This window comes from Phyllostomus discolor, chromosome 4 (assembly GCF_004126475.2).
Source record: "Phyllostomus discolor isolate MPI-MPIP mPhyDis1 chromosome 4, mPhyDis1.pri.v3, whole genome shotgun sequence".
Classification (NCBI taxonomy): domain Eukaryota; kingdom Metazoa; phylum Chordata; class Mammalia; order Chiroptera; family Phyllostomidae; genus Phyllostomus; species Phyllostomus discolor.
Window position 1 is genome coordinate 119,593,253 of NC_040906.2, and position 24,805 is coordinate 119,618,057.

The 24,805-nt window shown below is 40.4% G+C and overlaps 1 protein-coding gene across 1 annotated transcript in view; it reads right to left on the minus strand.

The window, feature by feature from the left end:
- Positions 1-5,055: 5,055 nt before the first annotated feature.
- TNFRSF21 (TNF receptor superfamily member 21) overlaps positions 5,056-24,805 on the minus strand; it is a 63,034-nt gene continuing 43,284 nt past the window's right edge. The window contains exons 5-6 of the mRNA XM_028508970.1: positions 7,635-7,863; positions 5,056-6,460 (exon numbers count right to left, since the gene is read on the minus strand). Coding sequence (XP_028364771.1) covers positions 6,231-6,460; positions 7,635-7,863 — 459 coding nt within the window. The 3' untranslated portion in view covers positions 5,056-6,230. The remainder of the gene's footprint in view (positions 6,461-7,634; positions 7,864-24,805) is intronic.

The following is a 24,805-nucleotide window of genomic DNA, read 5'->3' on the forward strand; positions in this document are numbered from 1 at the left end:
AACTTTGAAATATTTTTCCTTGATTCACATTTGGTTTGACTCTCTTAAGACCCTATTTGTATTTCCATCACTTCACATAGACACATTTGATTATAATGTCCATATGTCCATTTCCCTTAAGGAGCTGTGAAACCGAGGCCAGGAATCTGCGTGCGTTCATTTATGCAACCGAGAGGGACTGAGCACCTATCGTGTTCCAGGCTCTATTCCTGATACTGAGGAAACAGCAGTGTACAGACAAATGCCCTGTTCCCATTGGTAGTTACAACCTTGGATGGAATTCTTCTTTGTACTTCCAGCTTCTAGCACAGTGCCTAGCCCATGGTAGGTGGCCAAATGTTTCATGGATAGATGGGTGGAGTGATAAAACCAATGTTTCTGTTGCTGGGTACACTATATTTAAACAAAATAGAACAAAACTTGTTGTGAAATTGGCTGCTCTAAGCTTCCTGAGAAAATGAGAAGCAATTGTCATGACTACTGCGAATGAACCATTGTTAGCCTCTTCCTCCTTCCCCATGAGATTTTCTATTTAGCATTTTGCTGTGTATAAAGCAGTAGGTGAGCCAAACAAGACAATGAGGTGCAGGAGCATCTCCTTTGGAGAGATGGAGGGCTACTGAAAGACTCTTAACCAGGGGTGTCAAACTTATTTTCACTGGGGGCCACATCAGCCTCGTGGTTGTGTTCAAAGGGCCAAATGTAATTTTAGGACTGTATAAATGTAACTACTCCTTAACTAGGGGCAAGGAGCTCAGCGTTGCCGCCAGGTAGAAACAAGGTGCCAGACCGGATAAAACATGGTGGAGGGCCGGATTCGGCCCATGGGCCTTGTGTTTGCCACCTGTGCTCTTAACAAATCTTTGAAGTTTTTCCTCATGAAGACATTAAGTATAAACAATTTCTCTGTTGAGAAATATAAAAGGATTGGCCAGAAAATAGCTGGTATGCTCCTCTCTAAACTTCGAAGTTTAAACTCTCTTGAAATTTGCATTACTTTAATGCTCATTTCAGAGCCAAGTCCAGGGAAAGGATCTGAAATCGCAAAGAGGTTGGGCATGGTGGTGCCACTTCGTTTGGAGAGCCAGGTAAGAGGCTGATTCTCTTTGCAGGTTATACTAAAATGCTTCTCACAAAGCTTTTACTAACATTTATGCCTCGTCCATGTAATTCTTATCTTGGTTTTCAGGGATGTACATTCACTGGATGCCGTAGAAATATTCTAAAATTACTTTATTTTTCAAATTCAACAATACATACACATGGTTCAAAACTTAAAAGGCTCTGAAGAACAAATCATGACACCGTGTCCTTCCTCTCTTCTTCTTGTCTCCTGGCCATCCTGTTCCCCTTCATAGAACTATCCATTGATAAGTTTCTTATATCCTAAATATTTTATGAATATCTGTATTTTGGAAATAACAAGACTCAAGCATCCAGATGGGTTTCTCATATGCAGCTACTTGGAAATCAAATAGACTATGTAAAAACCTTTTTAGACTTGTAATTAATTCCTGCTCAGATGATTAATTTTATTTTCTATTTACTTTCAAGAACAGAGCCAAAAACGGATACCCTGAAATTATGAAGGAGCTCTGGTGGGGACTGATGGCAACCAGGCTGTGCCACTCACAAGCAGGTATGGCCTGACTTCCCACCTAAAAACGACGGGCTCTCCACACGATGTCCAAGGTTCCTTCCAAAGGTAAGGACCTCAATTCTGCCAAATAAGAGATCACGCTTACTTTCCTCAAGTCAAAGGTTCAAGATAGGTACCTGTTGCATCTACAGGACTATATGATTAGACTAATGCTCCAGTGGCCCAAGAGCTACAAAACTCTGAGATTCTTTGATATAGTCAGTGCAGTTTTATGACTCACTGTTACTTCACTTCTTTGAAAATTGAGAAGACTTTGATCATATACATATAAATATACATCAGAGTAACACCACCTCCAAATGTTCTTTACTAATCACACCTTATACATTCTGGTCAAAACCACAAATTGATTAATTGCGGTTTCAGCAATGCAATTTAAGCTTTAATATATTGCTCCATATATGCTTGATAGTGCATCAACTCGTAACAGTTCCATAAGTTTTACAGTATGACCCTAAGCAAGTCTGCAGAGTTCAGCAGGACAGGCTATAGGAAAATCACAATGGCAGATTTCCAGGTTAACTCCCTGTAAGATTTATCCATTAGATCTGGGATGAGGCTTGGGAAGCACTCCCTTGGCGAGCTCTCTTAAATCAGTGGTTCTCCAACTGACTCCACTTTGCAACCTCCTGGGGAGCTTTAAAAACAAGCAAACAAACAAACAAACAAAAACAGAATTGCTCTTTGCCTGGTGGCTCAGTTGGTCGAAGCATTGTCCATACACCAAAAAAGTTGCAAGTTAGTCCCCGGTAAGGGAGTGTACAGGAGGCAATCAATCAATGTTTCTCTTACATTGATGATCTCTCTCTCTCTCGATCTCTCTCTCTCTGAAATCAATATATATCCTTGGATGAGAATTTTTAAAAATGCAGAGGCCCGGGTTCCACCCCATGAGATTTGGATGTAATTGGCCTGGGGTACGAACTAAGCATTGGATTTCCAAAGCTCCCCTGCTCATTCCAGTGTGCAGTCAGGATTGAGAACCACCGCTGTAGATTTTGACCAAGATTGCCCAACTCTGGAAATCTCTTTGGATTATTGGAAATTGTTTATTTCTCTCATGTGGAGCTGGTGTAATCTCCATATTAGCACTACTCTTGGCGTGAAACTGAGGCCTAATCTCAGGTTGTTCATTGTGATCTGGAGACCAGCCACATCCCCATCACCCAGGTACCCCCAACAACGGAAACAGAATCTGCATTTTAACAAGATCCCCGGGTGTTTCATGTGCTCATTAAGTTTTAAAGAGCTCAGCAAAGTGGCCTCAATTATGCATTTCTAACAAGCTTCCAGGTGTGGTTCTACTGCTCCTGGGGCCCCCAGGGGCAAAAATTTAAAGCACTTTTTCTCAAAGTGTGACCCAAGAAGGGTTTCCAGAAAAGTGTAGAAAGCTCGCTCTGGACTTCACCACAAACCTTCCTGAATCCCCTGGGTTTTGTAATAACTATGTATGGTGGGTACTCGAAATATTGGGAGAATAACTCTGTAAAGTATGTGATTGTCTAACCAATATGCTGTACACCTGAAACTAAAAATAATATTGAATGTAAATTATAATTGAAAAATAAAATTTAAAATTCATAAAAGTGTTTGAAACAGGGGCAATACAAAACCTCCCTGGGACTGTCTTCACAGTGGACTGCTCGTTCACAGGTGACTCTTGTTTCCGTGGAGGGTGGAGAAGCCCAGGCAGGCCCGCCTTGTCCCCCGTGTGGGAGTCCTTCTTGCCTTTGAAAAGCAGCCCAGTCTAATTGTCTAAAAGCTCCTCTGCATTTAACCTACAGTATTCCTCTCTAAAGAAAAACTCTCTCTTCCTTAGCCCTCCAAAAAACTGACAGTAGTCTTTTCCTTGCCTATCTGGTCTTTGTCATCAGGCTTAGGTTCCCCAACTATTGCTTTTCACTGTGTTTCTTGCTCTTCTGGTTACCCCCACCCCCCCACCCCCCACATTGGAAACCTTCCAGTTCAGCACACCCCTCAAACAAGAGGAAACCTCTGCAGTGAGTAACATAGTATATAAAGGAGACTATCATCAACTTGGATCAAAACATTATGTTTTAAATCAAGCAGCAGGAGGTTACATTTTTTTTAGAAAAGCTCTGTATCATGTTAATTTAATATTAAGCTTCTGTTCAACCACAACCCCTATGTCCCTTCCCCTGCGTCTTCAAGACTACCCCATTCCTGTACTTCCACAATTATGTAATGAACGTAAGTACACGGCTTTACTTACAACCCAGAAAAATTTCATCACCGTGATCTTTGTCCACTGTTTTGGATCAAGAAGTTCTGGTTATTAGTCTTGAACAGAGTAAACGGTCTTGGATTCAGACTCAAGTCTGACTCCTACACCTCTGCTGTAGGACCTTAACCAAGTTCCGTAGCCTCTACAAGCCTACTTTTTGTATTGTAAAGGTACGATGATAGTACCTATCATGAGGTGGTTGTAGAGCTTCAGCAGGATACTGTAAAAGCACTTTGTAAAGCATAAAGCTGTGTGAATGGTTAAGGGCATCCCCAATCTTTGAATAATTTACACATAATAACCATAACATTTTTTATCCATCCATTATGTTTTCTGCCCCACAATAAATGTGGCAGTCCTGAAATCTTCTGAAACACAAAATCTGTCTCCTCCACTACCATATATGACCCATTCTAATTTGCTTTTTTATTGTATGAAGAATTCCTGACCTCTGTCCACAAAAGGAAGGGAAACCTAGCCTGAGAACCAGTTAAACCAAACACCAGGATGTTTCTCTGGAAACCACCCACGTGGGAGTGGATGAAATAAAAAAAAAAACCTGTAATGACCCTGAGGTGGGTTCAAAGTGCTCAGACAGGGTATCTACTACTTCCAGTTTCTCATTGAAAGAAGAACTCAAAATTGCTGAGGTCTGGCTATCAGAGTTCTGTTGATCCAGGGTTCCCAAGCTAAGCGATGTGATGAAATAGAAATTATAATAAATATAATGTAATGTAGTATGTTGTATTGTCAGATTTCACCTTGCCTTACTGCTAAGAAAGAAGTTACTCAGGGGCAACTAGGTTTCACATAGAAGCCTACGATCTTGTATAGACCTTCCCATGAGTGGGAAATTTCCTAGATGGAAATCAGTAAAAGGAATGCACTCCAAGTCCTCACCATTTGCACCTCTCCACCCCCAAAATCTCATTTCTAGAGTAGAGACAACCTCAAAAACAGGAGACCTAGAAAATTTGTGGTCATTTAGTGTTTGGTCATCCTTTTCCATTAATCTTCAGATACTTTTCTCGACTCAAACCTCTGCTAATTTGCTGAGGTTTTTAGAATATACATATTTTCCCAAGAGATGGATCAAAGAGTTACAACCTGAGCACCTATACAAGGCAAGAATTAAATATACTCAAACTACTCAAGTAACAAACACCTAATATTTATTAATAAATTAGTACACTTGAAGGCATTTTTCCGATGTCATTCCCTCACCATTATCCACAAACCCCGCCCACACAAAGGGAGTCCACATCACCTTTTTGCATTAGGATCTGGCAACTGAGCATTAGAGAGTATGTTTATAAATGGGAGCATAGTTGCAAATATCAGACAAGAGTTCTTACAGCTGCAGCCGTTTTTAATTGAAGTGGCTGAATGATGTAGGAAACCCACCAAGACCGAGGCCTTGAGGACAGACTGGACCTATCAACTATGTGTGGATAAAAACCAAGATATCGTTAAAGCAAAGCTGGGGCAATTCCCTATGGAAAAAGTGCCTCTGGCACTCAGTTGTGACTTTCCAAAGTGCAGCAATATGTTCCAGAAAAGCTCAACCCCTAAAATGTAAAGTTCAAGTTCTTTGGTGGCCCAGGTGTCAAGCCACTTACATAGCAAGTCCTGGTGGCTTGAGGATTTCATGTCTCCAGCCCAGAGTATATTAGTGTAAGAGGAGCATAAGTAATCAAGCATTCTACACGGTGTCCAGGTGAAAACCATACAATCAGCAACAGTGTGGTCAAGTTTCAGCCATGAATATGAACTATACAACAAGGCATATTAAAAAGGTAACACAAAATCTAACTGAATTACAGTAACTCAACGGGGTCTTACATGTCCTTAACCTTTAAGAAAACTCGTACATGACAAATAATAATAAAAAATAGTAAGAATAAAAGAAGTAGATGTGGACGTTGAGACATGAAGACTGCTTACAGAATTCACAAGATGCCATTGCACTTTGAAAGAGGCTCACAATCCAGTGCGCGGGAGCAGTCACACTGCATCTGTGGTGTGTGAAGTGAATTTAAAGTGCTCAGAACAACTTGGACAATACATAAGAAGGCAAAACAGAGAAAATATGGAACCTAAAAAACTTTAGTAGCGGGTATTTTGCAACAGTTACATCTCGAAAAGGTTCATAAACTAACTTCACAGAAGGGCTAAAAAAAAAGAAAGGAAAAAAAACAGAACTCCAAACACTGGCCATATACTCTATTAAACAACCCCCCCCCAAAAATAAACAAAATAAAAAAACAAAAACAAACCACCCTGCCACTAAAAGGAACAGTTTCAGAGCGCGGTGTCCCTTGTGTTCTAGAGCAGGTCGGGAAGATGGCCATAGACAGAGTCGAGGAGGGTCTGGCTGGCCTCCTGGCTCTTCACTCCAATAATCTCAAAAAGCCGGTCCAGCTTGTCCTCAGCCTGAGGAATCTCTTCAATCACCCGCAGTTCCTCAGGATTCAGAATGTGGAGCATGTCATCAAAAATAGGCTGCAAGTCACAGGGGTCCAGGCGTACCTGCCGCAACACCGTGTCCTTCTTTTCTGCACAGGGGAGAGGAGGGGAGGGGACAGCTATAAAAGGACTGTATTGGGGGGACATGCAGGAGAGCCAAGTGACGGCTACTCTCTCCCAGGCTGTCCCCACCTCACCAACCCAAGGTGAGTGAGTGAACCTCTGTCACATTTTAATCAACACAGGAATTTTTACTTGCATTGCACATAAGATATCAAAACAAGATTTGCCTCATAAAGATCAGAAAAAGATCTGCTTGAATGGGTTGTTGATGTGCCTGCCTTTTAACATGACATTTGCCTAACCCTAAACGACTTCTCCTAAATTATTCTAAAACTAAGAAGGAGAATCTGTAATACTTAAAAAAGAAAACTGAAAAAATTATCCCCTCCCGAAAAGCTTTACTCTTTTCCCCCATCTGTAGTTCATTTATTAATAAACAAAGACCTCAGCCCACCCTTTGCTCTCAAAAATCCCAAGTCAATGTAATCTGCTATGACTTTCTAATTATGTTGCCATATTTTAAAACTGACCCGCTAAGAGCAAAAACACATAAATAAGAAAAATATTTTATATAAATAAACATGTAAAATATTTAAATGTATGTAAAATAGAACATTTTATAAATATATAAAATATAACCTTTCATTAAAATATAAGTGGAATTAAACAAACTAGAAAATTTCTAACAAAAATCTGTCATCAATATAGTATGCATGTTAATTCCCTGCTATTAAAAACTGAAAGTGGCAAATTATTTACCAAAAGTATTAATTCATATTGCTTAAAACACTGTTGGTTTACAACCAGGCTTAACAGTGAATTTTAATTCAAGTCACTAAAACCTATACTTCAGACACTCAAGATAGGTTAGTGATTTAAATCCTTGGATTCTACAAGCCTTGTAAATAATTTTCAAAAACCTGCCGGACTGCATTTTATCAGACCTTTCCTGAAACATGTCTGATAGCATCACGAGGATAAAGGGTGGCAGACAAAGGGCTCTCAGCCAGGCAGTCAGAGCTGAAAGATTTTCTAGATGGATCCCCAATGGCTGAAGATGGGATTTCTCTGAGGCCATCTTTATCTTGTCACCTAGAACAGGTTTTCCAGGACAGGTCATTCAAATGATTCTAAACTGTGGAAGTGGCAAGATAAAAGTCCTGAGGGCTCTTTTGAGGAAGGCTTAAAGAATGTCTGTACCTTTGGTAATAAAGGAGCCCGTCCTGCTCAGCGCAGAGGAGCCACTGGATGTGGAGTCACAGCGAAGGAGGGGCTCGGACTCGTCCACGAAGAAGCCTTTGCTCTTCTCCAGCGGGGAGGGCTCCACGGTCAGGAGAGTGGAATTCTCAAGTTTCGTGTTGGGGCTGGGGATGGGGCTGGGGCTGAGTGGGCTGGGGCTCATCGGAAGAGCGAGTTTGTCAGTCTCCAGCTGCGGGAGGAAACAAAAAAAATTTTTTTAATTATATACCTAAGAATTACAGAAAAAAAGGATATAATCTTTTCTCAGCACTTTCATTTGTTCCACCTAATATTTTAAGATAAATTCTCACATTTTGACAGTCCTCCTTAACTTACCACATTCCTGTGATACACAAACATACACACAAACACACTACTCTGGGAGTGAGTTAGCATGCTGCTACTTTGGCCAGCTGAGGTGTAATCATGGCTGTACCAGGTGTATGGTGGAGATAGGGGAAATAATAGTTGTTATCACCCCTTTTCACAGGTGAAATGACTAAGGCACAGAGGGGCACACAGGCCCAGGGAGAAAGCCAGCGTTCATTGCAGGTCGGCCTGATATCCCTACCCAGCCCTGCCATTTGACACTATACTTTAGAACACTGGTGGGCACTTGTGGCATTTTCTAGTCCATTGACTTTATCTTTTTATTGGCTTGTTTGGCCAATAAAACCTGGGAGCCAAGTCACACAGGGAGTGAATGATGTGCACTCTTCCCAGAGCTGTTCGTCACCACTAACTAGAATCCCTCAGGACTTCATTCGCACAAGTCAAACAAAATTTCAAGTTCCCAACAAGAAGACAGTGGCTCTCATTTCAAAGCACTACATTAATAGTTGTAAAATGCACAAGGCAAACACAACTAACTACCTTTTTTACAGCCTTTAAGGCCCAAGAAATTCCTCCAACTGATGGCAGATTCTGAAGACCACTGATTACTGCATGTTGAATGTTCTAACTACATTTTTCCTCTGTATAGCCACCCACACCCTGCCTCTGCTTTCAGTGCTAGTGTAAGACTTAGACAATGCACACTGCCTGCGGCCCCTTCTGATCTTCAGACAAGTTTTACATATATGCTTTTAAATTTTTAATTAAATAGGTCCTGGCATGTGCCCTTCCTCCCTGAAAATGCATATCGCCCATTCACACCAATACACATTTTTTATTCACTCAGACAAAGAGCGCTTGTCTACACTCTGGTTCTCAGGGACACTACATTGGACGACATGGTCAGTCAATATAGTGCACTGTTCTTGTTTAAAAAAGAAATTCCGCCCACAAATCACATGCCAACGAGCTAAGAAATCCACCCACCTATTTCCTAACTCAGTTCAAAACTTGAAGTTTTTACGTTTCCCCCCACTTTTGCCACAGGATCCTATCAGTGGAAATTAAGCACAGGATTTCCAACGTAACTTGGAAAGACAGAATGCTGAAGTGCTGCTCTCTTGTATTTAAGAAGGAGTTGAGTGAATATGAAAATGTCCCTAGGAATGGTTTTAGCGTCACCAGACTGGAGCCAACAACTACCGTTAAAGCCAGAGACCATGACAATTACCTTTCTAGAAAATCTGTTCGGCTACTAAGGGTACACAATAGTTGAGTGCATTCTGAATTTCTCTCAAGTTATTTGTATTTTTTTGCTATAAGCAAAAACTGATCCCAGAAACTTCCTTCTTCGCTTTACGTTAATATTTACAATATCCACCAAAATTGGTTTGCAACACTGCATGTACCTCAAGCATTGTGTTACCCATGGTATCTCTAGTGAGAAATGTGAGTCATCAGGATATTTGGAATAAATTCTTTATTTATTAAGAATTATAAGAATTATAAGAATTTATTAAAAATTATAAGAATTATAAGAATTATAAGAATTTATTAAGAATTGTTATTATTTTTTTAACAAATTTATTTACTTTTAGTGAGAAGGGAAGGGAGAGAGAAACAGAGGGAGAGAAATAGCAATGTGCAAGAGATACGTGAATCTGTTTCCTCTCACATGCCCCTAAACTGGGGACCTGGCCGGCAACCCAGGCATATGCCCTAACCGGGAATTGAACCAGTGACCTTTTGGTTCACAGGCCGGCACTCAATTTACTGAGCCACACAAGGCAGGGTGAATTCTTTACTTTATTAATTCAGAAAGTACATGGTTCAGTATTGAGTTTATAGCACATGACGAACCCTTTTAATAAGATTCAGATACTAAAAGAGAAGACTGTCTAAACAAGAAAGTCAGATTTTTACAGAAGAGAGTCTTATCTTCTTACAACTGCTTTGAGCATAAACTTTTCAAAACATTCACCAAATGAGTAACTTAATTTATTCCTTATGCTTCTTTGAACTTTCCAAATTCTCTACAGGGACTTATTAACTCTATAATTAGAAAAACAATAATGTTATTTTTTAAAGCAGTCGCCCCTGATAAGTATATTTTCTTTCTGCTAACTTGAAAATGTTGTGGACACAGCCTCTTCTATTTATATTGGTAGTCAAGAAACAAGAGAGCTGGAAGATCACCTACTTGGCTGAGCTCCTCTCTATACTTTTGTTAAATGTTCACAGGCACAAAAGGGCAATACTCCCCCCAACTTACTGCAATGATCCTTCGTTGGCCAGCTTTTCCCATAGGCCATTCTTTTATGAGCTCATAAAATGTATCCACCAGATATTTGAAGCACCTTTGGAGAAACTCGACAAATACAGTTCTTTTTGCTTTATGGCCATGAGGTAATCATGCTAGCTTAGAAGACTCAATTGAGAAATGAGGTAGAGACAGTAAGACAGACCAGAAGGGGAGAGGGCAGGGATAATAAGGAAAAAAACAGCCCAAACCAGATGGTTGTATCGTGGAAACTTCGAGAGCATGTAATATCTTTTGGCCGGATGAGCCCCAAGTGTCCTCCTGGTTAGTTTCCATGCAAGTACACTGAGTCCTTCCAGATACCGTAGTTATTAGTCCTAACTGACACAGGAAGAGGTAGATGGTCCACCTGACTCAGCAGCCGAGTCACACCTACAGGAGTTCCACGGCTGACCTGACTATTTCCTTTCTGATTTGCAGAACCACTGAGTATGAAGATCTACCCAAATAGATTTTAACAAGGTACTGGCTGAAAGGTGTGAGCTCGTACATCTCTGGGCTACAGAGGTTTGTAGCCATGTTTATAAGAACAAGGATTTAACTTGTTTTCCCTGTTAAAGAAATGCAGTTTTACTGGAATGAGCCATTCCCAGCTGTGTCGTTACAATCCTCACTCTTATCTCAACCAAAGCCCCAAACCCAAGTGCTCACTCTGGGCATTCCACCAAATCACAACTGCAAGCCGAAGTCTCCTCTTTAATATCAAACCATCTCCCTGTTGCCTGGCCCTTCCTAAGATGATATCATGGGGAAGGTTGAAGTGTTTCTCTAGCTCCTAGGGTCTGAGGGGAGGAGGCGGGGGGGGGGGGGGGGGGGGGGGGGGCGGACAGTGGGAGCTGTGAATAGTACAGGAAAATCCTTCCAAACTTTATTCAAGACAAAGGTGGTATACACATGAAACAAGATTTTGAAACCACTTGTCTTGTCTCCTAGGATCCAGCGGCATTCCTGAATATACTCTGCATGCGGGAATGCACCCAGAACTCAGGCCTCGGAAGCCATCTTTTCAGCATGCATTTCGTGTTTCCCAGTCAACTCCTAAAAATCATACTCATGGGAACCCTGAAATATTCTGCTAAGGAAGAAAGGCAATACCCCACGAACTAGCTGTCTGGTCTTAGAAAAACTACTTCCCTCCTCAGACCTGTTTCCCTACTTCTAAATGAAAAAGGTTGGACTGGGCCATCTCTGTTCAAACTATGTCTTATTGTTTTTCTTCCTATTGCTATTTCATTCTCCACCCCCACCCTGGCCCCCACCCCAAATCCCTCTTGCCTTCCCAGTTACCCCCAACTGGTTCACACAGCTAAGGTTTACACCTGAGGTATTTTCGAGTACTACCCAATTACAATCTCCCTGTGATTGCAACAATCTGTTTTCATAAAACCAATTAACAACTTTGAAGCCTCGGTGACCCCCTGAAATGAAGCATTAACTACCCAGCCTGTATGCTCCTTACCAATCTTCGAAAATAATTCAACTTAACCCTGTGGCTCCTGGCACTACCCAGTTAGACTCCAAGAGGCCCGCCTTTCTCCCGATGCAGCCAGACACGCCTGACAGACTTAAGAAGAAATCGTCTTACAGTGAAAAGTCACCCTTTCAACTGAACTTTTCCTCCAGACCTTGTCTAACGCTTAGAAACAAGAGTTCTATGTTATACCCATGAAAATTTCCATGGTTTTTAAAAGCCTATTTGCTAAATTCAATGAAAACTAATTGCTATTCCATCTGAGTTGACCAGCTCATTACTCAGATCCAGTAAACAAAAAGGGACTTTAAAAAAGCCATTACTGTACTGTGCAAAATCATCCAGCATCAAATATATGTAACCCATTAGCTGTTAAGGCAGCTCTTTATTAGCTCCATTTTACAGATGAGAAAACTGAGATTTAAGTAGCCTGACCAATATCACCAAACCAGGATTCAAGATCGGGTCTGTCTACTTTCAAGTAATCCTCTTTGCTGAGCCACGTCACTTCCCTGTCTGGACTCAATGCATTTAGAGAAATTGACAAACCCTATAAACACAATAAGCAACCACATGAGCGTAAGGAGGTACCCTGCCCCTAAGCCCTAGTGAAGGCGCCAGAGAAGGGGTCTACTAAGACCTGTAACTCAATGGCAGAGCTTACACTCCCCGGGATGACTGCCCTGAGAGAGAGATGAGAGATTCTGTAAATAACAGTCACTTCAACTGGAATCAAAACTATGCATTCTATTTGAAAATACTTCAGATCCCAACAGACCAGTGACTGTTCAGAAAAACAAATTCCACTTCCACTAAAGGTTTATCTCAAAGGAATTAGTGCCTGAATAAATATATAACTATAACTATTTCATGAGTATCATGTCTCAAAGTTCTTTCCCCTGCTTTCCCAGCTGCTACTGTAATCACCCAAATGAGATTTCACGACCTCCTATAGGTCTATGTGGGCAGGTGCAATTGAGCTCTGGTTTTAAAAAAAAAAAAAAAGGAAAAAGCACAATCCTCCTTGCCTTATGAATAAGCACCTCTGGAAATCTGCATCTATTCAGTCCCTATGTTTACAGGAGTCCAGATAATAAAGAATGTTTTGTTACCCAAATCAATGTAGTCCCAGGATTTTAGATAATCAGGGTTACCAGCCCCACCTCAAAAAATTACTCTGAATCTATTCAAGTTATAAGTTTAGATATCTATAAAGGAGATATCTATAAACAATTATTTCTCCCTTAAAAATACATATATATACCACCCCAACAAAATAGGAAAAAGTACTAGGTTTCTTTAATCCTAAATAATAGTGTTACCAAGAGTGCTGGCAAAATTGGACCTCAGTTCTTGAGTTTGGCAAAGAAAAATTTCAGAGCCAAGAACTCAGATTATCAGAGAAAGTTTATTTAGAAAGTTACAGAGGTAGCAGAAGAGCCCTTAGGACTTGGGAGAGAAAAAGACAGAGGTACTAGCCTTGGGGGAAGAGGTGGAAGGAACAGCCCAGAGGTAGGGCGTGCTTGGAGGTCTTAGGGAAGGATCTCATCAGAATGTTCATCAGCCTGATGCTGGTGCGCTGTGAGATTTATTCTCCTGATGGGATCCGTTGTTGGGTGTGGTTGGTTAAAATGACACTAATTGGATTTCTGCTGTCTGTTGGAGAAGGGTGATTTAAGCTATTTACACTCTTGTTGGGGAGAGGTGTAAACCATTTACTCTTAAGTGTCCCTGGTTAGGGAAGATAGGATTTTGCAATTTACTACATGGCTATAAACCGCTGTTTAACTGTCTCAGTCTCCCTATCCCATTTCTCCTGGCTTACTAGCCTGTCTCAATAGGAGACAATGACTTAAGGTCATTCTTCCGAGTGTGAATTCCTGTTAAATCCAACCCAGAATAGGGGTCTAGGCAAGAGTAATCCAAATTTACTTAGCAAATTTTTTTTGCAAACCAAAAGAAAACAGTTAAGAGGAAAATAAGAAAGTGTTGATTCTTAAGCTTTTAAAGGAAGGGTTACCAGTTATCAGAAATTTGGAAGTCTTAGAAATGAAAATATGGATTAGAAACATATACTCACATAAATAAAGCAAAATGATAAAATGTAAATAATTATTGAATCTAGCTGGTAAGTTTATACATGGTGGTTGTACTGTGCTTTCAACTTTATTTTTTGTGTCTTATTTTTAAAACTTAGAAAAATAAATTTAAAAGATGGGCTAAGAGCCAAATATTATGACAAAAATTCCCCAAACTTTTCCTAGTTTTCTAATTGTTTAGTCTTTTGTTGTCTTTGCTTCTTTTTGCTCCTGCCCAGCCCAGATCGCAGGAAAGGGAGCAAGGAGGTGCTTCCATTGCATAAATCATCAATTGGCAAGTAGACACTGTTGGCCTTATGCTGTCTAAATCTTCCTGGGGTCATTGGAGGTCATGGGATGGAAGCTGGAACAGGAGTAAATGCCAAGATGCCTTGCTCAGCTTCCTCAGGAACCCCTGCACTAGACCACAGAGGTTGCAGAACTCACTGAACACTGTGCACTGCCCAGGTGAGTGGGGCACCAGCAGCAGAGCCTGCAGGTGCATTCACCTCCCTCAGGAGGCTCACAGGATTACCCTGGCCGAAAAATGCCAAAACCACTGGGGAATTACTTTAAAAAAACAACCCTCGACCACCTAGATTTGTCCCAGCATAGGATAATGAAAGGGTTTTGTTTCAACTACAACCTTACTTAAGATTGCATTTGAACTTTAGCCCAGGTTAGCTGGCCATGGTGCGTTTCTCCCTTAAGTAGCCCAAGCCCAAATCAAGGTATATGTTGTAGTCTTGTGCATATATGTCACCTACTAATTCTGATCATTTCTAAGAGTTAATTTCAAAACTGAAATTAACACTACAGGCTACAAATCCACCCACATTTAAGTCAAGGTAAGGCTAATCCTTGCCCTAAGCAAGACAATTGTTCCTCTTCTGGATGCACAGGGGAAAAACTGCAGGAAGTGACACGAGCAGTGCTGTACAAAGCTGCCAAAGCTGGTAAGAACCAGCTAGATCTGGAGGCGGGGGAGGGAGGGAGGGAGGAAGGGCGTGTCCTGCCCAGCTGCTGGCACATGTGTCTGCAAGCTGTCCAGGCCGCTGACATCAATGGCAATACTGCAGCCCCAAGCTGACTGACTCACTGGCTAGCTAACTCAACCAAGGAAGTGAGGATTGTTGGTGGGCTCCCTCGATTCAGAGGTGGAATCCACTCACATCCAAATATACTGCCGAGCCTTATAAGAACTCAGCCCATGGACATACGAGGAGATCACGCTGTCAGAAATGCCCTGAGTTTCCCTAAACTCTACTGAATGGGACAATAGGAAGCCTTTCCACTAAAAGTCTTTGAACAATTCTAACCATGCAAAAAAGTTGCTCAAATCTTATAAGGAAGCCTTAAGGCACTGTGGAAGACAGAAGGTAAGTTCACAGGAAACACAACCCTGACACAAGAAGGATAAAGCTTGTCTTTGACCCAAAAGCTTTCTGAACTTTCGAAATATGATTAAATTAGCATTACTTAATAAAATCATCAGATGGATTCATGCCATTAGAATGACAATATATGTGGTACACAATTCCAATTGTTCAAAAGAGGTAACTGAAAAATATACTTTTCCCTCACTAACCTCTAGCTTCCAAGTCCCAGCACCTCAGTTCCCCTCAGGTGCTAACCATTGTTGCCAAGTCCCTGTGTACTTCCAGGAAGAGTCTATGCTTGCACTCACAAATAGGTACAAATATTCTACACCCCACTCCAGCCCTCTTTATTTTTTACATTCTTCTTTGCAAATATGGTGGCACACGGCACGCACTATTCTACACTTCGCCTTTTTCCATTTAAAAAACAGTTCTTGAGGTTAGCACACAAAGATCTGAGTCGCTCTTTTTAACAAGTTTATACTGTCCCAATGCATGGATATTCCATGACCAGTTCTCTCCTGCAGGGCACTTATGATGCATCCATTCTTTTGTTATTACAGATGCTACAAGGGATACTTGCACTTTCATCATGCAGCACATATGTGGGACATGTATAGAAATACATGGAGGACGTACTGATAGAAGTGGAATGTCAGTGGTCAAGTGACAGTTACTCTGGTAGCTAACACCAGATGGCCCTCCACGGCACTGGGCTACCACACACCCATTAGCAGCGAACGCTGTTATTTTTCTGTGCTCCCTCACGACACAAGAATCTTCTGTGCTCCCTCAGAACACGACACAAGGTCACACCTTTCCCTCTTTGCCAGTCGGAGAGGTTAAAGATGTATCTCAGTGTAGGTTTCAAGTTGAATTTTTCTGATTCGGAATAAGGTTAAAAATCTGTCTACCTTTAAGAGCCTTCAGTATTTTCTTTTCTGTGAACTGTCTTTTTCACAGGCTGCCCATTTTTCTTTGGGGTTGTCGGTGTCTTAATTAATTTGTAACAGCTCTTCATTTTTAAAGGAAATTAACCCTATGTTACAAACAACTTCTCCCAGTTATTTTGTCCTTAGATTTGTATATGTTTTTTCTCATATAGTTATTCTTAAGTAGTTAAATCTTTCTTGTATCGTTTCTGTATTTTGTGTCATTCTCAGAAGAGCCTTACCTACTGTTGTAATTACAGAAACAAAATATTTCCCCCATTTTTTTTCCTAGTGGTTTTTGGGTGTCAAGTCACTCTAATGATTGGTCATTCCAGCTTATCCCTGACTCAGCTCCACTGTGGAGAAATAAAAAATCCCCCTGTGATCATTTTTTCCTGGGAAAATCATGAGTGACATGGCTGTCCCTCTCAAGACAATAGTGACGAATAAGAAGTTTAAATGTTGAAATTAACTGATACATAATAAAACCTACTGCTAACCATGAATCAATTCCTTACCAACAGGTGTACCCATCATTGGCACTTGGGCTATAACAGATCTACAGATGGTCTCACAAACACAGGGTGAGCACCCAGGCCAAAACTGGAAGCTACTACCAAGTTTTATCCACATATGTGTTTTGGCTTTAAAAAAAAATGAAAATATGATCTTTATCACTGGTAAATGATGACGAAAATAAGCTTCTTTTCACAATATTGATTCTGATTTCCTCCTCATGCACTTTCTGAGAAAGCCAGCAAGGGTGTGGATTCACGGGCTGGAAAATGTTATCAACCGATAGACTCAGCCTTTTCTGAATGTGGAGAAACATATCTAGGGAAAAAATAAAAGCCCACCTCAAATCCTCTATATAGCAGTTTCACATAATATTCATGTAGTATCTTCAGTGCCTAGTACAGAACTCAAAAACCTACTGGGAGTGTGGCCCTGGCTGCCAGGTATACCAGTTGGTTAGATCATCCCCACATGCAAGGTTGTAGGTTCAACCCCCGGTCAGGTCACATACAAGCAGCAACCAATGAATGCATATAACAAGTAGAACAACAAGTTGATGTTTCTTTCTCTCTCTCTTTCTCTTTCTCTCTCCCTAAAAATCAGTCAATAATTTAAAAAAAAAACAAAACAGGTGTGCCATTAATGTTTACTAAATAGTGTTAAACTATCTCATCCTTAAAGACTACTTTAAAAAAAAAAGACATGTGTGTATATATATATATATTTATATATATGTGTTGAGGAGAGTATATTCATGTCAATATCCCAAGAATCTGTTTCCCAGACTTTTTTCTTCTTATAACTTGCATACCTCAAGTTTAACTACTATATTTCATTTATTTAATACTGCATATTTTCCCCACATTTTAGCATCTCTGAAATAGGGATATATCTTCCAACTACAATTGGCAGTGTTTTTACTTATTTTTTAAAAAAATTGTTTTTAAAGAGAAAGGGAGGGAGAAAGAGAAGGAGAGAAACACCCTTTGGTTGCCTTCCCTAGGGCATGTGCCCTGACCAAGACTCTAACAGACAATCTTGACGATTAGTCACACCACCTAGGGCTTTCTTAGTGGCACATATAATAACGGTACATTTTACAATTGACATGTCATTCAACAAAATCCAGAAATATATTTTAATTCTACTACCTGACTATACCCCACAGGACCATGAACCTTGCACAGATGTTAGAGCCCCCTGATAGTGTGTCTGGGACACAAAAGGTAACACAGCAAACTCTGCTTCCCTTTCTCCTTAATGTATATTATTAAAAGTAGAGTGGTATTATTTGTTCTAGGGTCTAAAAAATAAGAATGTGAATTCAAATTGTAGCAGAAAACTCACTGAGCCCCTACTATATGTCGAGTGCAAGACGAGGCATTTATACTCACTGTATCTAGTTTACACACACACACAGACACACTATCTTTGTATATAAACTCACTATCTCTAGTACTCACCAGATACTTACAAAGCAACTGTGAAAAAACTGAGGCTTGAAGACATAATGGCACTTACTCAAGGTCATGAGACAGGGTAGTAAGAAGCTAGGAAAATTCCTTGGCAAGTGGAATAGGGAAACTGAGACAGACAGCTGAGCACAATGGCTGGGCATTTTACAGCTAGATACAGAAGGTCACCTCCCCAGAGATAACATCTAGGCCTCAGTTGTATTTCAGCTCCAGGCCCAAAAAAGCAGTAAAAGCGGATCAGCTGCATTGATTAAGGACCCCCTGCCAAGGCAATAATCAGTGGAGACCACCACCCTGAGAAAGCACACCTGGAAAAGTAATGAATATTTTGTTGAAACCCTCCTCTGAGGCCTCCTCTAAGATTTCAGCTGCAAGAAAGAGATAAAAACTCAAGACAAAGGACCCAGCACTCAGAGCTCTCCCTCTGGGGAGCAGCCCAGGCACCATTTCCTTCCGTCTCCTCTTCCCTCATAAGCACACATCTCCTAGACTCTAATGGATCTCAAGACACGCAGCGGGGGGAGAAATGCGCAGCTGCAGCTTGTCCCAGGCTGATCCCCTGAACCCATCCCCAAGGCCCCCCTTTCTCTGACTTCCCAGTGAGTTAAGGCAGCCCAGCCCAGGCTCTCCTCTGTTGCTCCTTCTATGCTAAGCCCTTCCTTGTTGCACTGTCCCCAGCTTTAATAAATGTATCCTCACAATGACCTGCACTCATGTTGTGAAATCCTTCCTACACAAAGCCAAGAGCCCACACACTACAGCCGGCTCTGGGCAGAACCACTCTGTGCCAGGCACCCTGTCCAGTACCAGTCACTCAGTGAGTGGCAAATGCAAGATTCAAACTGAATCCAGAGGACCAAAACCAAATCGTTTCATTTGTCAGTCCCTTCTATTAGTTCTTGGAGATTCACAGTTCAAATTCCAGCACTTGATGTGAAGTGGCACCTTATTTCTACACTTTTAATATTGTAGAACAGTAAAAGATTTCTGAAAAGCTTGCTACTGAGCAAAACAAAACTAGGTTCTAAGTAAATGAGACATTCTTTGCAGAATCCAAGGTTTGAGAAGCCCTTAGTATGAAAAAGCACGTGGTGCTCCCCAGGCAGAAACGGGATGGGAAAGTGTAGGGGAAAAAGATTAAAATATAGTCTTATAGAAATGGCAGTTCATTTTTTTAAAATGACTTTCAAATCAACAAATATATACCTGCTCTTGTTTCTATGTATATTTTGGTGGACTGGGTACCCCTGCCTTCTGATGCTATCTTACATTTCCTTGTACACACTTCTACCGTAACTTCTGCTTATGCCCCTGAATTGTAATTAATTGCACATGTGTCTCCATCTCAGCTCATGGACTATCAAAGTCAGGGGCCACCTTTCTTTACATACTACCAGGAATGTGGCTGGTGCTCGACAAAAGGCTGTTGACTAACTAAATGAACCTTAAAATATGATAAGTAGAAGGGCCTGAGTAAAATTAAAACCCTAAAGCTTTATTCAGAGACATTGCTTCTTTATGCACAGTGACCACCTGAAACACAAGCACCATTAAATGTACCTGGACCTAGTGTGGGTCAGCATCCTTTTATAATGTCTCCTCCCATCACCCCAGAAGTTCCCCAGAGCCTGAAGTCACACTCTACAAATTAAGTAACCTGACCTTAAATGACCCCATATGCTGTGGTAATGCACCAGGGGGTAAGGGGTGAATACATACACGTTTAGCCAATATCTTAAGGCCTTAGGACAGTAATCTCTATTTTCTAAGAGATGACCAACTAGCAAAGTGAAGACAAAGACAAAATTTGAATAGCCAAAACACCAACAGTAAAATGTACAGCTGGCATTTGCCTCAACTCATCCTCACTATATTAAATTTCCGAAAATAGCTGGTCTCAGTCAGACCTTTGATAAGGACAGCTGCATCCTGCAGCTGGTAAGCAAAAAAAGCAGTGACTGTAGTTCCCTCTGTGGCAGAAGCAGTGGTTCTGTCCTCACCAAGAGAATGCCCAGTGCTCTTCTCACTGTTAAGAATCTCCCAGTTGATTATATAGAGCGAAGTGACCCAATCTGCAACACAGAGTCTATTGTAGTCGAGAGAGTGAGAGCGAGAGGAGAAGAGTGGAGAGAAGAGGAGAGGGAGAAAGAGAAAACGAACTGGTCCCCTGGGATGCAGCTCCGTATGGTTTCTGGAAAGGATAAGATACCCTAACCAAGAATCAAATCATTCTACTACATACAAGTCAGCAACAACAACACTGGCTTCAGATCCATTTGTTGTTAATTGTAGTGCAATTTTAATCTACTCAATCGTATAGAAGGACGGAAGGAGGGATAAAATAACCAACTCCGTATCCAAGCACATCAGTCCTTTACATTTGTGAATTTGTGGTCAAAGCAGACAGCTAGATAACATTTTATATTATTTTAAATTATTGTGACTTTTAAAAAATGTACATTAAACTCCTTTTTCTTCCCTTTTTCAAAATGAAATAAAGAAATACTGGCATTGAAATCCCACTAAGCATCACTTTGGCACCTCCCTGTTTTACATCCCAGATTAGCAAGCCATTACCTCATTTACTTCTGAAAACCACTGGAACCCATTTTTAAACACAAAATTCAGAATCAATAAAAACACAAACAAGTCCACCCCCTTCAAGGGAGTGAGGGGTGGGAGAAGACGGCACCAATTAAGCCTATCTAAATATACAAAGTTTCTAAAGGAAAAGAAAAAAGCATAAAAGGAACCCTAGAAATTCAGCTGCTCGATTTTGTTGCCCTTTTTCTGACAGCACTGAAAGGACAGACTGTTATCTTTACACATACCACCACCTCTGTTTCTTCACTAGGGAAGACATCCCTGCGGGCAAGGAACATTCATGTGGGCACTAAGGGATAAATATTTACATATTAGCTGGGATTTCCAGTTCTTGGGCACCAAATCCAGAGAGCAACCCTTGGTGCTTAGCAGTCTAAGCAGTCTTGGAAGTGGGAGTCCCTCCCCAACCCACACTAAGTAACCCTTAGTGCTCCAGATTTGAAGGATCTGTTAGGTGTATGAGTTAGAGCTAGTTAGAAACATTCTTCCATCTCTCTTATCTCTAGAGCCTGGGAATAATTGCAGCTATTAACAGTACAGAGTCACTAAGTGCCGACTGTGGGTCAAACCCACTCTCACCACAGCTCACAGGACAAGCACTTAATGGTGTTCCCATTTTCTCAGGAAAAGAACTGAGGCAAAGAGGCCAAGTAATTTACCTTAACAGCCCCAAAGTGAGATGCTGCTAGGACAGGAATTTCGCTTGGCACACAACGCCACACTGATGTTCCATTTGTGGCCTTAATGGCTGATTAGTTGTATACATCTAGTATTCCCCTCCTCCCACTCTGGTGCACTTACCCCCCTTAAGTCATACATCTGAGTTTCTTCCATTCAGCTGTGAACTACCTCGATGGCACTGACCTTGTCTTACTTATTCATCTTTGCATTGCCCAAAGTACCATTATAATATTGCACACATCATTTGTTAAGTAATATAGATTTAAAAATAATATCATATCATCTCCCTTGCTGTTCAGCAGTGGAAACATAAACCCAGACATGCAAGGACTGAAGGAAAATAACTGTCGAGCTTAAATCCTATTTTCCTTCTATCCTTCAAAGTCAAAGGGCAAATAATGCAATGTATTGATTTAGTGGGCATTTTCCAGATAAAGAAAAACAGTTTATTGCTGGAAACCTACAAGAAATATTCTTTATGCCAAAATGATCTCAGATAGAAGCTGAAGTTGCAGGAAGAAATGAAGAACAACAGAAAATGTTTATCTACAAGTAAATCAACAGGAATCTCGATTACGTGAAACTACAGTAATTATGCCTCTGGGCGGTTAAGAAAAGTGAAGTGTTAAAATTCATGACAACAAAAACCATAATGGAAGAGAAGACTAAACAGGACTAAAGTCTTCTGAGGCTGTTGTATTGTTTGAAAACAGTAAAAAGTACACATTTATAAAATGTCTCTCTTAATTGAAGTGTGTATATTGGAATCTCCACGGTATTCACTAAGTGAAGGGTTAAGAATGTACAACTAACAAGCTAACAGAAAAGAAAAAGTCAAATAATAAAAAATACTTGATTAAGCCAAAACAAGGCAAGAAATGCGACAGTCCTGACCGGTGCAGCTCAGTGGGTTGGGTGTCATCCCACAAAGCAAGAGGTCACCAGTTTGATTCCCAGCCAGGGCATATGCTTGAGTTGTGGGTTCAGTCCCAATGGAGGCACATATAAGAGGTAACCAATATGTGTTTCTCACATCCATGTTTCTCTCTTTCTCCCTCCATTCCCTTCTCTCTAAAAATAAATATATAAAACCTTTTTTAAAAAGGAGAGAGGAAAAAGAGGGCAGACAGGACAAATACAAAACAAATAATAAGAGAGTAGATTTAAACCCAAATATACGAATAATTACATTAAAAATGTAACCACAATGAAATTCCCTAATTAAATGACAAAAACTGTCACATTACATTTTTTAAAAAACTTAAATATATGCTACTTACAAAAGGCTTTCTTTGAATAAATCTACAGAAAAAAATCAAAGTAAAAGGATAGAGGAAGAGATAAAGTTATATTAGGCTTTTGTTTCATTTTGATTTTTAAGAAGCTTTGGCCAAGTCCCAGTAACTTCCAACCACTGTCCCCTTTGCTTTACTGCTTTTTCCAAATGCTCATGCCCTGGAAGGAGAAAACAAATATAATTCTGGAAGGCCAGTGTTGAAAGAAGAAAGTACTGAAAATACAGCTCATACCTAAGACAAAGTAGATGAATGGATAAGCATGGTACATCCAGACAATGAAATAATAATATTCAGTGCTAAAAACAAATGAGCTATCAAGTCATGAAAAGACAAGGAGGAACCGTAAGTGAAAGAGGCCAGATTCCTGCTACAGGTCATTCTGAAAAAGGCAAAACTATGGAGACAATAAAATGATCAGTGGTTGCCAGGGGTGCAGCATGTACACTGACACAGACAGAGCATAGAGGATTTTTAGGGCAGTAAAAATCCTCTGTATAATTATAATGACAAATAGATGTCATTATATATTTGTCCAAACCCACAGAATATATAACACCAAGAGTAAACCTTGCAGTAAACTATGGACTTTGGATGATTATGATGTGCCACTGTAGGTTCATCCTTAGTAAAAGATATGTCACTCTGGTGAGTGATATTAATAATGGAGGCAGGTGTGCATGTGCAGGAGCTGGGGGTAATGTGTGAAATCTCTGCCCCTCCCTCTCAATTTTGTTTTAAACCTAAAAATGCTCAAAAGAAAAAGTCTTAAAAAACACTCAAAGAACAGTACACCAAAAAAGTGAATTTTACTATGTAATTTTTTAAGTACAAAAAGATTTTTTTAAAAGAAAAGGTAAGACTCTGAAAATTAGCCATTTTATAAGACTCTGTTTCTTATAAAATGGCTAATAGGCTAACATGGTTAATAATGGACCAGCTGTTCTTGATCAAGGTCACTGAAAAGCACACTGGGGCTGATCCTTTGAGTGGAACCTAACATGGGTACTCTCAAGCTCATGAATAGGAGGAAACATTAACCATTTTTAAACACACACAGTCATTTTTACACATTAAGAGTCCATTAGCTCCTGGGGCAGTACCACAATACCCAAAGAATACAAATCCATCATAAGATGGTAGAAATCAGTCTCAATTATGCCCCCTACGTTCTGATTCTCTTGTTTGGCTCCACAAATCTCAGGGATAAACTATGAACATACAGTTACATACTGTGCAGTTGGTAAGATCTGGCAGCCAGAAATCCATGCTCGCTGGCTATTAATATAGAGTTCAAATTGGGTCCAGAATGTTGCTAGACAATGATGGGCATTATTAAAGCATGGAATAGGAAGCTTAATATTGTCTTCTCAGCATCCATCATAACACGTTGGCTATACTAGCACCTAAGAGAAAGCTCTAAGATGCTTTCATGCCACTGTTTTATAGAAAATTAGTAATGAAAAATAGATACTAGATTTTTTTTATTAGAGGAGATAGAGCAAGGAAAGAACTTAAAAGTATGACAGTCTGGCACTCAGAACTAAGTGTGTTTCTTATTCATTGACTCAGTGGTTTTTGTTATGAATCACTCTCCTCCACGGAGACTTTGGGCCCACTGTACCCAACACCTACGACAGGAGCTGAAATAAAGTAGTTGCTCAATAAACTTTTATGGAATTCCATGGAATCATCAGAGATACATAAAAAAGGCATTTGTTATAGTCAATCCAAAAAAAAAAAAACCTACCCCAAACACTGGGTCCAAATTTTAAGTGATTCTGAGTGTACACAAAGAAATGAAATGGACTCATAGAAACCAAAAATCAAGTAAGTTTTAGTAAATTTTTGGCAATTCTGACCCAACATCACAAACTTCTTGCAGTCCAAATAAGGAAGAATTGATTGTCACATAAATCACCGCTCTCCTTAAATTCAAATGAGGATGGTAACTCTCTCAATTCAGCACAGTAAAACAAGCCCTACCTAGCCTTTCTCTCGTGCCCTTTCAGCTGTCATTCTAAAACACATTTAAATTACATAACTAG